This window comes from Uranotaenia lowii, chromosome 2, assembly GCF_029784155.1.
Source record: "Uranotaenia lowii strain MFRU-FL chromosome 2, ASM2978415v1, whole genome shotgun sequence".
In the NCBI taxonomy this organism is placed as follows: Eukaryota; Metazoa; Arthropoda; class Insecta; order Diptera; family Culicidae; genus Uranotaenia; species Uranotaenia lowii.
In genome coordinates, this window is record NC_073692.1 from 121,381,385 (window position 1) to 121,399,663 (window position 18,279).

General features: G+C 34.8%; 1 protein-coding gene across 2 annotated transcripts in view; it reads right to left on the reverse strand.

Annotated features, from left to right (window-relative positions):
• Positions 1-18,279, reverse strand: part of LOC129749558 (carcinine transporter-like) — a 30,986-nt gene that overhangs the window by 9,495 nt on the left and 3,212 nt on the right. Inside the window, exons 2-5 of one of the 2 annotated variants that reach the window (XM_055744569.1) lie at positions 13,737-13,961; positions 8,920-9,096; positions 7,607-8,457; positions 7,329-7,548 (exon numbers count right to left, since the gene is read on the reverse strand). In XM_055744569.1, coding sequence (XP_055600544.1) covers positions 7,329-7,548; positions 7,607-8,457; positions 8,920-9,096; positions 13,737-13,961 — 1,473 coding nt within the window. The remainder of the gene's footprint in view (positions 1-7,328; positions 7,549-7,606; positions 8,458-8,919; positions 9,097-13,736; positions 13,962-18,279) is intronic. The other variant, XM_055744570.1, reaches the window with a different exon arrangement.

The window sequence follows — 18,279 nt, forward strand, 5'->3', positions numbered from 1 at the left end:
CTGTTGAATTATGTATTCAAAATGACTTGTTGGAAAGTTTGAAATTTTGAAATTGAACTAAAAATTAAAATTTTTGTAAGCTATCTCTTGCAATACGAGTTCCTCAAAGAAATAGTCATATTGATAACTTTATCTTGATTGTGAAACTCATTTACGAGCTTAATCTGAATTTGAATTTCGAGTACTAATTCTAAATCTTAATTCTGCATGTAAACTCATCATTTGAATTTTGGATTTGTTTCTGAATTTCAATACGATTTCTGAAATTTTACATAAAAAAAGCAATTCCTGAACTTAGGTTCTTGAGGTAAGACCACGCCCACCAACGGTTGCTAAACCTCGAATCGAGTACATTCAGCAACATATTTATCAACCCATCATCGCACCAACAGTTGCTAACTTGATTCGAGAAATAGCATTCGAGCAGTAGGTTGTTACAGGATTCGTTTATGTAGCAACCCGGTAGCAACGCAGCCGGTAGTCGCTATCAGAAAATAAACAAACACAATTACCAACCTGGATCGCAACAATGGGTGCGAAAATAAGTAAGTAGATAAAAACGCAAACAATCAAAACATCTAAAATACCGACCGAAATAGCAACTTACGGTGGGCTTGGTCTAAGAGAGAACTTAGATTCCAAATCAGCATTCCCATTATAAACTAAGAATTGAAATTTGTTCCAGACTCTCAATCATGAATCTGTAATTTCAATTATGATGGCGAGCCAGCCAAAGGCTGAAGGTCTCTATAATTAAAATAAAATCTGATGTTTTGGGTTTCAATCTGAATTTATAATGTTTATGATTACTATTGATCCAACATGGGAATTTGAATAAAAATGTAAATAAAATTAAAAAATGATGAATTTAACCCCCGAACCTGTTACTAAAGAATGATACTGGATGTTATTAAAACTCCTGTAATTAGAAAAGAGCATTAAAACCGTGAATCTGCTTGAATGAATCAGATCGATCAAATTGAACTACATACGTTTTTTTCCGGATTATCAAATTCAAAATTCGGCACTACTTAATACGAAGCACTATTTGAGAACAAAGTACACTAGCAAATTTTTAAAATGAACCGCTTACAAATATTCCTTAAGAAGTCCAAATATTCCATTTTCAAGCTTGATGTTAAGGTGTCTTAAGATTCCTTCAAAAATAAATAGCTCGGAACATTTTGACAAAGAAGATTCTCAACTAAACATTTTGAAAAACCAGTATAAATTTAAAAAGAAAAAAAATTATTAGTTAAAAAATTCTTAAATTAGCTGTAAAATAACTGGCAACACAATAGAAAATTTACAAAAACTCTGTTATGAAGGCGTATTATCTAGGATCATTTTTATTGAAGACAGAATGCAGATTTGCGTTGATGTGAAAGTTACAACAACAGCACGACTTCAAACTAAATATCGCTTTTGTAAATTTTCTAGAGTGATACCAGTTATTTTGACAGCTGATTGTGAAATTTTGTATTGTTAATTTAAATTTTTTTTTGAAGTTCTATTTTTTGCCATGATTATTCGTTGAAAATCTTTTTCGTCGAAATGTTAGGAGTTATTATTTATTCTTGAAGGAATATCAATACATAACTAAGCCAAAAAAAGAAATTTTGAAGTTTTTTAATTACAAAAATATTTTGTGAAAATTTCTAAAATTTGCCCGTGTATTTAGTTCACAAATCTTAAAAAAAAATGATGTTCGAGATCCTCCAATCGTTTTTGTTCTTGAAAAGTGCGTTGAATTGTGGAAAATCTACTCCATAATGTGGCAAATTTAAAAAAAATGCTGAATTGTTTTTCTTGAAATTGTTTTAAAAAAGAAACCGCAAAAAACGAGTTAGAAAATAAATCTTTTTTTTTTTGTTTTCAAGTTCTGGTCCTGAAAATTTGGAAGTCGTTTCAAAATAGAGATAAAAATGAATGTTGCAAAGCTTTTGAAACGGTTATGAAACAAGTTGTGACAACCAACGATGATGTAAATAAGTTAATAATGAAAGAATGAGGAAGAGAAACAATTCACTATAAAATGATTAAATTGAAACTTTTTTCACTCATCTCAAAACTTCAAAACAAACCACCTCCAATGCTTTTCTAAGTTTGTTTCAGAGATAACAGTAACTTTTACGACTATTCCTAGCAAATGTTGATAATTTTTAATTTTTTATTTTAATTTATTTTATTTTAATTTTTATTTTTATTTGTTCGAATTTGTACATTTTTGGAAATATCAATCAACAACTTCTAGAAATAATGCTTGGTATTAATTTGAAAAATTTACTCGTATATTTTGTTCGCAAGTCTTTAACAAAAACAGTGTTGTTCATGATCTCCCGACGGATTTGTTCGTGGAAAGTGTGTTGGAAAGAGAATCAACACCCCTATAATATGGTAATTTTTCAGAGCTGTCCCAAAATTTTGATAGATCTTGTCGAGACGAAAAAAAATTTGAAAGAGCTAAGAAAGGGAGGAAATAGTTATAAATTGGAGAAGATGTATTACGTAAGGTAAAAAGTGACAAACATGTTCAACTAGCGTGCCATATTCCAAATTAAGTCAACATGCAGATGATTTTCACTGTCAGCTTTGTACTAATTTTATACCAAAAAAATCTTGTTTGTTTCATAACTTGTTTCTCCCACTGTAGATTTTTAGGGCTCCACAGTGCCTTTTTTTGTCTCGTCAATCGTACCCATGTATACCAGAAAACCAAGTTTCATATATTTTTGCCCAGTCTTTGTTGCTTATGATATCAATATTTTCGAAACACCAAAAAATGAATACGATTAAATTATTATATTACATTTTTTTTTTAAGAGTGCAGATGATCAAAGTCATATTCAAATTCTTAACCCAACCGAATGATCATAATGAAGCTGGGCTATAGTTGTATTGAGTCCCATGAAGTGTAGCTAATCAACACAAAGGTCAGAATTGGAAAACAAAAACAAATTTATTTTAAAAAAATCAAAAAATTAAATAGCAGGGCTATAAAAATCAGTAAATTTGATTTGTAATTGATACAAAATATGAAGATGAAAATAGTTTTGAAATATTTTTGGAGGAAATTTTGTCTTGACTTTTTAAAAACTCATTTATAAAATTTAATTGATAACTCAAGGAAATAGAATTTTTGTGGCCTTTGTTTAAATTATTATACTGGGTTTTGACCAAATTTGCTAGAATGTTGCTCGGATTTTTGGTTGACAATTTTGAAATCAAATGCTCTGTTATTTTCCAGGTTTTAGGTGCTGAAAAAAATCTAGCAACCTTAACTTACATCCCTTTGGCTCCAAGGGCCTCATTTAGAAATCAACGCTCCGAAATTAGTCACACTCAGCTGTTTAAATTCTTGGCACCACGGAAAAAATTAAAATTGTATTGTCTATTGGAATTGATGAACAAAAAAAAACAACAACAAACATATGATTCGGAATTTGTTTATTTTCCTCCATTCAATCAAACAATTCTAATTTTCTAATTTTAGAGATATAATGATACAAAAAGTTAAATTTTACAATTTCTAGAAGTTTGAAAAGATAATGCCTACAAATATTTTAGAAATTATTAGAGAGAATTTTAAAAAATGTGTTATTCCATTTAGCAAATTTGTAGAATAATGCAAAACCATGTGGCTTTTGCTTTAACAAACATCCAAAGTTCAATTTGGCTTCAAACTTTTTTTTAAAATCATTGAAACTCCCGGGGAAAAGAAAACCAAAAAATTTTATAACTTTTTTTGCAGGAGTCAAAATTTTACACTGTTTGTGGTATAAATTTCATTGACCGCTTTATTTTTGCATCACGGAATGTAAAATTATAGCAAAACAATCTATTTTTATTCACTTTTTGAAAACAGACTAAAATAACATAAAAAATTGAAAATTACATCTTTTTTGGATAACACTCGAGAAAAATTGCATCACTCGTGATTTAGATTCCGTATACTTTTAGACATTTTTGCTGTGTTCATCAAAACCCTTCATCAAAACCCTTTTGAGCATTTACAAGAACAAGAAACACAAATTAAAGATGGAGCTAAACAAAAGCGATTGGTAATAAAGTAGGTAATGGATATGAGGTTTTAGATGTTTTTGCTAGTTCTGTTGAGTATCCTGAGTAGTGAACACCTGCAAATGACTACCAGCTTGTTGATGTGTCAAAGTAATATTGCGTATTCAGAGAAAAATTGGATTTACGCAACGGTAGTTAGACCCGAAATTTGACAACCGTAATTTGATAGGTTGCATTTTCGTCAGTGTAGCCGAGAAACACTAAAGCGGGTCATCATATGATTTGTATATCGTTTTTTTAAGATGCATTAAATAATTATTTGAATGAATGAATCGACTTTTCGGCTAGTTTTGTAAAATATTAGATATCGATAAGAGTCGGTTACTTTAAAACATCTATGACTTATTTGAAACATTTTTTATACTGTATATTATGTGATAATGTTAAATGTTTGTGTAAACTCAATTCATTCAAATTTAAGATTTCAAGTTTAGTTTTTATTCAATTTTTCTATTGCGCCAAAACTAAATTTAACTTCAGAAGTCGGACTTCCAACTTCCGACGAAGAAAAAATATGTTATAACTAGATTGTCGGAAGTATGTGTTGTCAGTTCCCAAACGATGCACAATATTTTTTTTTAATTGAGTCGAATGGCGATTTGCAACAAAGCGGTTTGACACGTTGTTGGTTTTATATAATATGTTTATAATTATTTTCACGTCGCAATTTTGGGATTTTCCTCCACAAGGATGATTCATCGCTCAAGATTTTTCAGTCGTTATTTAAATCGTTATTCAAATAACGATTGGCAAATCGTGAGAAATGAATCATCCTTGCGGATGGTAATCACCAAAAATCAGAAACTTAGAGAAAGCTGGCAAAAGTAATTTGACTACTTTTTGGCATTTTTACCGAAACTAAACTCTGGAATAAGTTTTTGACAAATTGTACCGAACACGAAAATTTACCAAAAAGATATGCTAATCCTTCAATTTTATGTACACGGAAAAATAGTGTTATTCATAAAATGTATTGAGAATACACATTCATTGAGACTAATCGATTGATGCTCAAAATTTGTATATCCCCAATTCAATTTTGGGTAGATTTGGGTTGCCAATATACAAATGTAAACTAAAACACGATTACGCAGCTCTGTATAAAAAGTTTGCTGTTGTTGGAATTTCATTTGCAGGGATGTCTATGTGAAAAAAGGGAAAATCGTGTGTGCTTTTTGACGGTGGCGAAAAAACTATCAACCTTTTTTAGCTAAACCGGAGTGTTAGATGATGAAAAGTAATGAATATTAACTTTTCGTACGCTGTTTATGTGGATTCTGTTCATTTCTGGTTCGAAAATCGGTAAATCTAAACATTTTTGTCAATTCAAACTGCTTCAATTTGTTTTTCTTTCGTAGAACAGACGAAGCGAACAAAAACTTCCGGAACCGGATGATATTCAAAATTAAACTTCCGGGACGGCCATTGAAATCCGGTGAATATTGAATACCAACGCAAATCATTTTCCGAAGGACCATCAGACTACGAAGAAATTGAACGAAAAAAGAATGGAAGATTGGTTGGAAAACTCTGGGTCGGATTTGCTCCAGCCATGGGCAGAGCAGGTAATGTTTAATATAATGAAAATCATCAAGAGAATTTAATCTAAAGAGAAATTCTAATTCTTTCAATAGCTGTCGGGCCCAGACGGAACCTGCTACTTCTCTTGGTAATCAGGAATTGAGCCACAGTGTGTTAGTCTACCCGGGCTGGCCACTTCAATTGGATTAACAAGCGTCATATTGGCTCAGGATACTTAAAATGCTTTGGCAGAAGAAAAAAACTACTGGTTGGAGCATTCCGATGTGCACAAAAAAACAAACGAGGAAATACGAGAAAATATCGTGTTTTACATGGGCTGCCGCGAAACATCGGATTCTTACTTTTATCTGGTACGTATTTGGAATTAAATTCTGGTGAACAAATCATACAAGTATTTTTTTTTTACTTTTTAGTGGCTCTACTACATCCCATTAAAAAACGGGTGTGCTTGAGTGATCAGCTAAGAGAACGGCACTGGATAACATTTTCCCTATCAGAAGGTCAGGAAATCGGAGATTGCGGCGAGCTCGGTCAGGAACTTCGTCCCCCAACCTTCCAGTATAGTTCGAACATTAGCTTCTAGGCGCTGAGTAGTAACATTTGGGGAACCTTCCGAATGGAACGTGAGAATTAGCATACGTTCAATTTTCTCAATTATTTTTTTTTTATCTCATGATATTGAACCCGACAATCCTTACGAATTTGGATGAAATGCATATTGCAAATATTGATGATTGATTTGTAGTTAATAAAGAATACATTTTTGAAAAGAGACTTTTTTCTTTTTAGAAATCTAAATTTTTCTTTTGCAGAGATTTTTTTAATGCATGGGCATCCCCATGTCAAAATATACAGAATTGACTAACTGGCTGAAAGCTTTCGAATGTGTAAAAGCTTTTTGCTCACGCTCTGTGTAAAGCGTCCAAACATAAAACTAAGTGGAGACACTTTTCTCGAATCTGTATGGATTTTTATACAGAACAGAGTAACTTTGTTTACCGTGTATAAAAATACGGAGAAAAACAATTCGAAATTAGCTCTGCATTCTTTCTTCTTCTTCCTTCTGATTGAAGTTATAAATCAAGTTTACCAAAGTTCTTTAGGTAAACAATGTTCTAATTAGAACGTTACCATGTGCAGTAATCATTTTAAATGGTGTGAAATGTTGCTGAAATATCATGATTGATTCTGAAACATGATGTTTGTCTTAGTAAAAAACGCATGAAAGTGTTTTGAAGATTTATTTCAGTTTCAAAGTTCAGTTTCCATGGAGAGTTGAGAAAATCCATAATAAGTCTGAACGAGCAATATTTGGCGAATGAATTTTGGAATTAAAATTATTGGTTTCAAATTCTGAACATGTTTAGTTATACTTCTTAAAGAAATCCCCCCCAATCCTTGAGACAAGGTAGAGTTTTGAGTGTCAAGGTTTGAATTTCAATACAAAAGGTTTCTGAAATTACATTTCGAAGTTTACAATTAAAAATGAGGTTTAATTTATGAACGTCATATAGTGTCATAAAATGAAATGTCTTAAGCCTAGTATGATCTGAATACCGAAAAAATCTCCATGGGGGTGGGGTTAAACCAACAACCCACTCCCTCCTTCCCATTCGCACGGACTTGAAAGACACTCTTTGCCAGTTCTTGCATTCATTCCCTCTGTGTAAATGTCAAAACCTCTAGTGTTGATGAGTCAGACTTACCAAATACGTGATGAACGGGATGACGATCAACCCCAAGCCTCCAATATAACTGGAAGTCCCGATACCGACACCTCGGACCTGGGTCGGATAAAGTTCCCCGGCGAATGGGTAAATGATGAGGAATGAGGCCGATAACATTGACTTGGATACAAGATACAGTACTAGGGTTTCGGATACTGCATCTTCTGGTAACAATACTGTTGCAACACAACTGATGCCTCTAAAATGGTGGTAATTGCGTTAAAAAAACAATTTGTAACACTTTTGTACAATCTTACCCCATGATCATCAGCATGCACATCGGCCAACGTCTTCCGTACCTGTCCATGATGATCCAACAGACGATGTAGCTCGGGATTTCCACCAGGGATGACAGGAAGAAGCTCAAGTACTGGTTTTCACCCATGGAAGGTCCATAGTAGCTGAGCCCCAGATAGACCGTTTCGTTGACGAACCAGTTTAGGGTAATGAGGAAAGTTTTTAATCTCATGTTGGGTGTTCGACAAAGATCGAACGCCCCAATGGAAACTTCTTCTCGCTTCACTGTGCGATTTTTCTCCGCCAAAACTCGCTCTTGAAGTTTGTTGCGGAAAGACGATGGAAGCTGTTTTCCGTTAACTATGGCCATTTTTTCTAGAATTTGTAAAGCTTCTTCTAGTCTTCCTTTCATCAACAGCCATCGTGGTGATTCTGGCATCACAAATAAGTACAGGAAATAAAATAAGAATGGTACCGATGTATATAGTGTGAGATGGATCCAGTCGCGGACTAAATATGTTACCCCTGCTAGCATCATAAGGCCGAATGTGTAAAAAGTGCAGGTCATTACTGTTACGAAGGATCTGTAGTTTGGCCCTACCAGCTCCAGGGCAATGATGAATGGAATTTGGTAGACAGCAGGAATGGTAAGTCCAACAATCACCCGGCTGAAGGCCCACATCCCGAAATCAGTACTGGCGGCTGTTATGAAGCTTCCCAGCAAAAGTGTCGCCAGGCAGGAAAAGTAGGAAGTCCTTCTTCCCACTCTATCGTTGAGCATTCCAAACAAATACACTCCCACGGGTCCTCCGGTATTAAGTGCCACCAAACCCAAGGTTGGGTAGATATCGTACTCACAAACGAGGTTAAACTTGAAAGAAAACAAGACTCAAGGTTAATTTATCCATGGCAAACATTGCTCGTTGACCAACAGATTTTAACACACAGCTTGAAACGCGATATGGTAAAAATTCCGCTTCAGTTATTTGCCAGTTGACCAATTTACGTAAGTTTCTTTGCGTATATTAACGATCCGTAGAGGTGCCTTACATATGCCTACACACCATGTGTGACATGATACTAATACCACTTATCGACCCCTTTTCCAACTTTGTCATTCTATCACACGGAACTAGATTGTTGGTTTCCAAATTTTCCGTCAACCTTCCGGAACATTTAGAACCAGTTGTTGGTTTCCCTAAACGCATAATTGTATCATTTTAAAAACTAACTCATATTTTTTTTTTGCCAGCTGTGTCAAACAAAATCAATTAAATTTAACTCTTGAGTAATATGAGACAATTTTAAACGTCAAGTGATCCCCTTTACTTACATCTATAACGATTGAGGACGTCACCTCCGATGTGTTGTACGTCCAGCCATCCCGGCAACTCTCCAGCGGCCAGGAACTGTTAGGCACGACGTCACTCAAGTCGGGACTGTCGGCTAGAATTTCCTTCCAGTCCACTGCGTACCGGGTGCATTTGCTGAACTGTTCCGTTCCGTCATGCTGGACATTTAAAGGCGAACGAAGGAAAAACAAACAAATGGACAACGTGAAGGAATAAATTAATCAACAATCACTTATTGGGGAGAAATTTCAAAAAAAAACCTTGGACTATCGAGTTTAGATCAATTTTTATCATATTTGATTAAAAATGAGGCTATAATAACGGTTATACTTTTCACAGAAGAAAGAGAATAGATTAAAAATATACTATTTAAAATTAAAAGAAACTACCATGGTAGACTTGAATCTGTGATTGATGATGATGACATTTCAACTTCTTAAATGTAGGACTAAGAATTTTACTGTTGAAGAGAATTCCGGTTATTACTGTTGACGATTTGACTAATTTGAATAAAATTTCTCAATACCAGTGTTTTCCGACTTAAAGCAGCCCTTGCATAATTTAAATATGTAAATGTAAATCGTCCGTGTATAGATGCAACAGAATGGTTAAGTAATTGAACTATAAATTCTCTGTGCTTTAAATATCATTTAGGTAAGTATGTATTTGATATGAAAGTTTAATCATATTATTGTGTTATGTTGTCATGTGTATAGTTAAAGTTCTTACGTAAGCACAAATCATATAAAAATGAGTGATATTATTGATGTCTTTGACTATTTTCTCTCTGTGTACAGCCATTAGAATCTTTCCCCAAGAAAACTGCTCCTGTTACTAATGTGTCAATTTGACACTCCAAAAGTAAAATCTAACTAAGTCGTTTGAATTATAATTAACTTCATATAAAACTTATATCAATAGAAACCTTGTAATGTCAGTAAAATATGTTTAGAACATTATATACAGCTAAAGTTACAAGTTTTCTCGTTATTCAGCATGAAAAAAAACCGAAAAAACATGCCTCAGGATTAGGAAAACTGCAGTACTTCATATATTACACGTCCAAAAAAATATTTGTCTTATGCATATGAAAGCTGAAGTTAATGCCTACATCATGAAGCCAAGAAATATTTTTTTAAATTTTTTTGTGGTGGCGTAGCGAGTAGGTATTTTGTTAAAACTCTACCATCGCTCAAACAGTATTTTCAGTAAGGTAGGTTTTTCAGACCACTTTTTTGAACTTTTTGTGACCATTTCATTGAAAAAAATTTAATAAAAAAATTCCTTGGATTCATGATGTAGGCATTAACTTCAGCATGAGTCTCGAAGTTTTGGCAAGAATACTTCCTCTTAAAGATCGATTCAATTTACTATCACTCCGGTTCCTCATCAGGTGTGAGGTCATGAACCCATTGATGATTGTAAATTTCGAAAGGTTACTTGAGCAAAATCTTCAAACTAGATTTATGTCTGTTACCGTGTCCTCATATCAATGCAGGTCAATCCTTCTTCGTATTCTCCAACTCGTGTTTGTAACCCAGAATACGATCATTCTTTTGTCCAGTTTAATTTGTCTATGCAGCAGGAAATTTGTGGAATCCCGGACACGCACCTTTCACTTTTTATTCTACAAATTTTCGAAGCTAAATTTATACACGTCGATGCTGAAAAAATGTTCTTTGGAGTGTTCAACGAAATATTTAGCACCTTTTACAGTCTCGAGTCACCATGCTCTGTGTATAGATCAGAATTAGCTGCTATTCAATGGGCCTTGGATAGTATTGCCACATGACCTGTTGAACACTACTTTATTACAACTGATAGTCTCAGCTCTGTTTAAGCTATCCGCTTTATAAGACCAGGAAATTATACGCCGTATTTCCTCAAAAAGATACGAGATATATTGACCACTTTATGAAGACGTTGCTTTTCCATCAACTTTGTCTGGGTCCCTTCACGTTGCTCGATATTAGGCAATGAGAGGGCAGATTCCCTTGCAAAGGTGGGTGCGATGGAAGGCAACATTTATCAGCGTGAAATCGTCTTCAACGAATTCTATTTCTTGGCTCGGAGGAACTCTCTTGTCAACTGGCAGCGCAGATGGGACGAGGATGAGTTGGGTCGGTGGCTCCACTCAATTATCCCAAGGGTAAGCCTTAAGCCCTGGTTTAATAGATTGGACCTAGTCGAGATTTTATTCGTATACTAGCTGATCCCATACGAACTCCGTTTCGCTTTCAACTTGTAATATGTCATGAACAGTTTGTATCAAAGTCAATTGCCAAGCATTTTCCAGATGCACTTCCGAATTCATTATTGAGTAATATTTGCAAAAACTGCACTTTTTCTGTCGTCTGCAACTACATTTGAAATCAGGAATCAATTGACCGTGCCAAAAAAAAAAACACCGTGTATAATTTTCGACTCGATCGTTGCATAACAACGTAATTATTGCCAAAAGGTTAAACCCATTTAGGTGGCCTCTAATGCAATCTTTGATATCTGAAATCCATTGCCCTTTCCTCAAAATTCCCGTGTGCAAATTTTCAAAGCAATCCGTTTCATAATAACGTCAATATTGCTAAAAACGGTAACAAATTATTTAATAAGGCTGACCCCTTTCGTCGACCCCTTGCAAAACATTTGACATCTGAAATCGATTTCCCGTCCCTGAAAACTATCGTGTGCAAATTTTCATCCAAATCCTATGTATGATAACGACGATATTACAAAAATATTGAAAGGTTAATATGGACGATCCTCTTTGTTGGCCCTTTACACAAAATTTATAACCTGAGATCGATTGCCCGTCCCTCAAAACTCTCGTGTACCAATTTTCATCAGAATCCGATGTATAATAACATCGATATCACATTAATAGTGGATTGTTAATATGTACGACCCCTTTGGCCGACCCCTGATTTTAGCGAACAGTTAATATGGACGACCCCTTTGACTGACCCCTTACACAAAACTTGACACCTGAAATCGATTGCTCGTCTTTCAAAACATTCATGTGCAAATTTTCAGCACAATGCGACAAAAAGTAACGTCAATATCGCGAAAACAATATTTGTCTTGTATGGATGACCCCCTTCAGAAGATGTCATCCGAAAATCTGAAAACATTTTTTTTCCTTCCTGGTCCTAATGAGCATCCATGCCATGAAAAAAGTGATAAAGTGATGTAGACCTAAGCAAACAATTGTAAGCCTCAAGATATGAGCCGTTTCAAATAAAGAAATTACAAAAAAAATAGGCGAATTTAGCCCGCACGGTTTGAGGCTCGGCATAGACAATAGTTATAATAAAACTGTTTTCGCGAAAGTTGAAGAAGATTTTAACATAAGAATTACTCCAATGTATAGAAAACAGATGCCTGCTCATAAGACTGCTCCAACTTTATATGGGAAATTTCAAGCTTGTGAAATGTTATGCGCTGCAGGCGTAAGATGATCATAGGCCTGTACAAGGTCTCATGCCAAATTTGGGCCAGATCGGATCACGGGAACGCTCAACGAGTCTAATGTTTGTATGGGATTTTGAGACATTTTGTTCGGGAGGAACATGAAAATCCAGTTTTCATGAATAATTGTTATCCCCTCGGCCGATTTCTTGCCTAAACTATGAAAAATATTTCATCCGAAGACTACATTTCAATTCGACTTATTATAAAAAAAAAGTTATTCAGCTTCAAAAATGGGGTAACTTTTTTTCAGGGTTATATTCATCACTGTTAATGCTGCGTCAAAATGTTAAGCAGTGTCTCTCATTAATGGTGATGAATATCACCCTTAAAAAAGATAGCTATTTTTTGAAGCTTTATAACTGTTTTATCTTAACTCGAATCGAAATGTAGTCTTGGGGTGAAATATTTTTCATAGTTAAGGCTTTAAGAGAAACTGGATTTTCATGTTCCTCCCGAACAAAATGTCTCAAAATCCCATACAAACTTTAGGCTCGTTGAGCGACCCCTTTCCGTGATACGATCTGGCCCAAATTTGGCATGAAACCTTGTACTAGGCCTAGGATCAACTTAAGCCTGCAGCGCATAACTTTGATGTTATCAGCATTCTGTTTAATAGGCACATATAGCCTGCTTATCCCCTTCTTCCTCCAAATCTCTGAATATAATTTGCAGTAGGTATACATATAAAATCAAAAAAAGTTTTTGTAAAAAATAAACAATCTTGTTGGGTTCAATTTGATTTTTTTTATTCAGTTTTATTTTTTGTTCCCAGTACTTATTCAATAGAATTGATGAAGTTTTCTTTCTTCTCTTAAATAGTATCTAGGTAGCACTGAAGGAATATTTTAAAGTGTGTACACCTACAGTTTTTACGTGAACAGCTTATTTAAAATATCAGTAGATTAATTTATTACTTCATTATCATCTTTAGATCGAACTCGCTACTTAACTCCCTCCAATGACTAGTGTACACGGGGTTCGCACTCTAGTTAAATTTAATGAGATACAAATACTCTCGATATGTATAATCAAAAGCCTCAACAAATATTTTTCGATCTGTGATACTTTATCATGGGGTACGCACCTCGCCGTGCCCTACCGTGTTCGAGTCAGTTAATCTTAATGACGGGTGTGAATAATTAAATGCAACTTATTCACACGTTAGACAGAACAAAGCCATTCATTCATAAATTTAAGCACAAAAACGCTCTCTAGCGATAGCTGTCTCTATCAACGGTTTCCATAAATTGATAGCGTTTATCTTAATCTTAAAAAAGTATGTTCACACTGCCAGTTGCGTTTCTAAGTCAAGTAGATGTATATCAATTACCTCAATTAGCGGTATTCCGTGCAGCTTCATCTCTTCCAGGCTGAAGTTTTGTAGCGCCGGAATCTGACACCAATAATCACCGGGAGTGTCGGTCATGAACAGCTGATTGAAGGCACCGAATCCGCACGGAATGCATGCCGGCAGACAGACAAACCATAGCAGCAGCTTCTGGTACCGACCGAATTCTCCTATCGTCGGTAGCAACTCATCCAGGTCGAAGGGTTCCTTCAGGTTGGGAACGTCCGTTCCGGGTTGCGTCATACGTAAGCCGTTAGTTCGATTTTTTTCCGTTGAACGAGAAAGTACGGGGTGAAATAGAAAAAACAACTTCGTTAATCGGTTCTCGAGGTTCAATGGATTATTGTAAACAGGTAACAGGTTCGCAACGGATTAGCTATTACAATAATAAGAATTAAATGCGCAAAACAGATAAAATGGCATTGCAAATAAATGAGACATAAGAACTCGCATATCCTTTTCATCTTTACAGAAATATTGAGTGATAACCAGCTAGGTTCTCAAGTGACGAAAATATTATAATTTTTGTGCACCACCAAATAAGCTTTTATGACCTTTAAATTATATTGATCTGAAATGTACGCACTGCAACATGATTTACACATTGTTTCTCAATTTTCACCATCATAAATTTATTTATTTTTCACTTTAATCCATTTTAAAACGCGTTTTTACTTAAATTTGTTGACCTGGGGCGTACAGAGCTCTTTTAACCAGGGCAAGATGAGCGTTTTCTGCCGTATAATCTAGCAGCAAATTCAACTCGCTGAAGTCAACTGAACAATAGAGCTACAGCAAGACTTGTTTCATCTGTCGATTTGGCCTATTGGTAAGGTGTCGGAGAGTTAATCAGTAGGCTCGGGTTCGATTCCTGTTCGAGGGGATTTTTTTTCACATACCATTTATGATTGATGTTTTTGATTGTTACATTATACGGCTATTTAGTAGCATCATCCGTCAAACAAAACACCAGAAACATAATGTATGAACATGTGTTAATTCTTTGAATTCTACAAACAGACGTAGATTATTTTGTTATTGCTTTGTTTGATGAAAACTTTGTTTTTTTGCCTCGCCGTTTAGTGCTAAATGCATCGATCATGAATAATAATCGAACTCGAGTCTACTGATTACCTCTCCGACACCTTACCAACAAGTCAAGCTGTAGCTCTATTATTCAGTTGACTTCATCGAGTCGTATTCGCTGCTAGATTACCCGACTATTTAAGTGTCTGAACACGAAACAATGATGTAATTCACATATTATATCTGTTCTCTATGGTTAAATAAGCGTTTTTCTTAAGGTGGCCATTATGCCCTTATCTCCCCTATAAACAGGTAATTTATATTACAATACCACCATAATAGATATGTGTCAGTAAGTGATAATGAATCATACCACTTTTTTATATATTTGTGATGTCATAACGCAGAAAGCACCAATTGCAGATTTTTTTTGTTAGGTTCGAATTAAATTTCAGCATGTTTTCTGTTAAAAATGTTTTTGAAAAAAAAGCTTAAGGGTGCTGCATACATTTAGGGATAAAAAATACTACATAAAATTCTACTAAAAATTAATGTTTGGATGGATGAAATTTGAAATTAACAAACGCGTGATGCAAAACAATCATATTCCAGCATATGGAAACGAGATTTAAAAGGTGAATTGTTGATTTGCATTTTGATGCATTTTAGCCCAGACTGGTAACTGAATTATAAAAAAAACTTATTTATAAAAATTTGGTGATTGTCCGAAAAATAATTTTACACCAACAGTGTTGGTATAGAATATTAAAGGCAATATTAAGTTTGTGGGTGATATCACTTTACCAATCCGTCATACTGGGTATATTTTTTACAGCATCAAAAAATTATAAAATTTGTACATTTATTGCTCGATTTTTTAAATTTTTTATAAAAATCAAAAACTTTTAAAAACTATTTCACAATGTGAGAAACTATGTCATCATCATTTTGTTATCATTAAATGAAAACTTTTTTACATTATATTAAAATAATGAATTAGTGTCGTGGTATTCAAAGGTTGCATCGTTGCATGCTGTTGCCTCGTTTGATGGTATACAATTATACATAATGAGTTCAATGCCCAAAACCATAACCGTTCAAAAATTGTGGATCCATGCTTTTCGATCATTTTCGATACATTTTGAAATGTTTTTTTTTTTTTCTAGAAAAACATGTTACGGTAGCTAATATTTCGTGAAATTTTAATATACACCTACATTTGTTAAAAACCAATATGTGGTTCATAAATTATTAATACATTCAAAAGCTTAATTAAATACTACGTAGCTAAGCACCTTATTAAAATTACTCAACTGAACTTTATTGAAGGTGATATTTTCAGCTTGATAAAAATTTCAACTCTAAAAAAAATGTTACTTTATTTTAAATTCCAATGGGGCTTTAAAGGTTTTAAGCAATTCAATTTACAATCAGAACCGATTTTTCAGTTTAAGGTTTTAGATTAGACGTTTAATGTTTATTTCTGACTTATGTATATTTTTAATTTTACACACACATTACAATCTAAAGAATAGTTTTCAATCCTTTCATTTTTCATGCAGTAAATATTTCAAAGAGTTTTCCAGAAACAAATGCCATTCTTTCTATCCGTGCAATTGTTCTTTGTAGAAAAGTATTTATCTAAGTCTTCCATGAAACTTTGTTATAAAAAAAACGTCTTGTTACACTAACTTATATAAAACTCTTTATAGTGTTATTTTGCATCCCTACAGGATGTTATGAAAAAGAAGGTAAACCTCGTGGTAGAAAACAAATTCTTTCATGATAAAATTGTTTCAGAGACTCGGTTTTAAAATTGCATTTAATGAAATAATACATTCCGAGAAACAAAGTTCTAGCCAATAAGAGAATAAAAATCAAATAACAATAACAACAACAACAATAACAAAAATGAGAATTTTGCTGAGCTTGAATTTTATAATGGCGTTATTTGTCTTCAAAAAGCCACTTGAATCATTAGTCAAGTCGATTTCAATCAATATGATAAATTTTTCACGGATAATTCTCTGTATTAGAATTTTAAAGGGTGTGTCACATCAAATTGCATCACGGAAAAAAACGCTGTAGAAATTTAATTTCTAGGAATTATATCTTCAGCTTTCGCTAAGGTATAATCAGATAAGAGTGTTTAGACCAAGTTGGCCATGCTTCTCTGTCAATTTTTCGTAAATTTGAAAAAATGTCGTCGAACAAAAAAGAGCATCGTGAATCAATCCTGCGCACTCATTTCGAGAATCCGGAGTTGTCATATCGGGACATCGATAGGATGCTGGGAATCGTCAGATCCACGGTCAGCAGAGTACTAAAACGATACTTCGTTTTACCTCTGGTTAGAACCTAACCATCGACCGGAAGGTGAAGAACGGCAAAAATGGATTCTCCGTCAGTAAAAAGATCACAAGCGCGAAGTTAAGCAGTGTAGACGTTCATTCGTCCAGCGGACCAAGCAGCGGGAGGGCCGGCGTACATACAAGGTTCAGAAGGCTCCTAACCGCGACGAAAGGCAAAACATGGTGGGGAAGACGCGAGCCCGGAAGCTGTACACCGAAATGCTGACAAAGCCGCATTGCCTGGTAATGGACGACTAAACCTACGTCAAAGCGGACTTTCGTCAGCTGCCGGGCCTGTTGTTCTTCATCGCAAAGGACAAATTCAGCGTTCCGGAGGAAATTCGCAAGCAATAGCTATCCAAGTTTGCCAAAAAGTACATGGTGTGGCAAGCCATCTGCTCTTGCGGAAAGCTGACGGGCAGGTTTACCTTAAGGAGTTCCTACAGAAGCGCTTACTACCACTATTGGAGCAGTGCGAAGGCTCGACCATCTTCTGGCCGGATCTCACTTCGTGCCACTATTCAAAGGACGTGTTGGAGTAGTCCAAAGCCAACGGGATCACCTTAGTAAAAAGGAAATGAACCCGCCCAACACGCCGGAGAAATATTGGGCGATTATGAAGCAGGCCCTCCGGAGGAACCCAAAAGTTGTCAAATCGGAGGCGGACTTCAAGAGAAAATGGATTTCTGTTCAAAAAAAAACTACAACCTGACGTTGTACAGAACCTTATGGACGGGGTAAAGAGGAAGGTGCGAGCATACGGGCTTGGGCTCGAAGTATGAATAAAAAGAAAATGCCAAAAGTTGTTTTATAGTTTACTTTCCAATTTCTACATCGTGTTTTCCGTGATGCAATTTGATGTGACACACCCTTTAGTTCCACTCAAGATCAGATTTTGGTTAGTTCCAATCAAGATCATTTACCCTACAATCTGATCCAGAACAATCTGACACTTTAATCGGTGTGAAATGTTATTCTTGTAGGAGCTTTTAATTCGACTAAATTACAATGCCTTCTTTTCACTTCAACAGTATCTAATCGACCCGAATAACCCGGGTGGTTAAAAGGTCTCAAATAAAAAATAATAAAAATAATAACAGTATCTAAGCGTTATTCAACGTATTTTTGACGTTTCCTAGGAACGTATT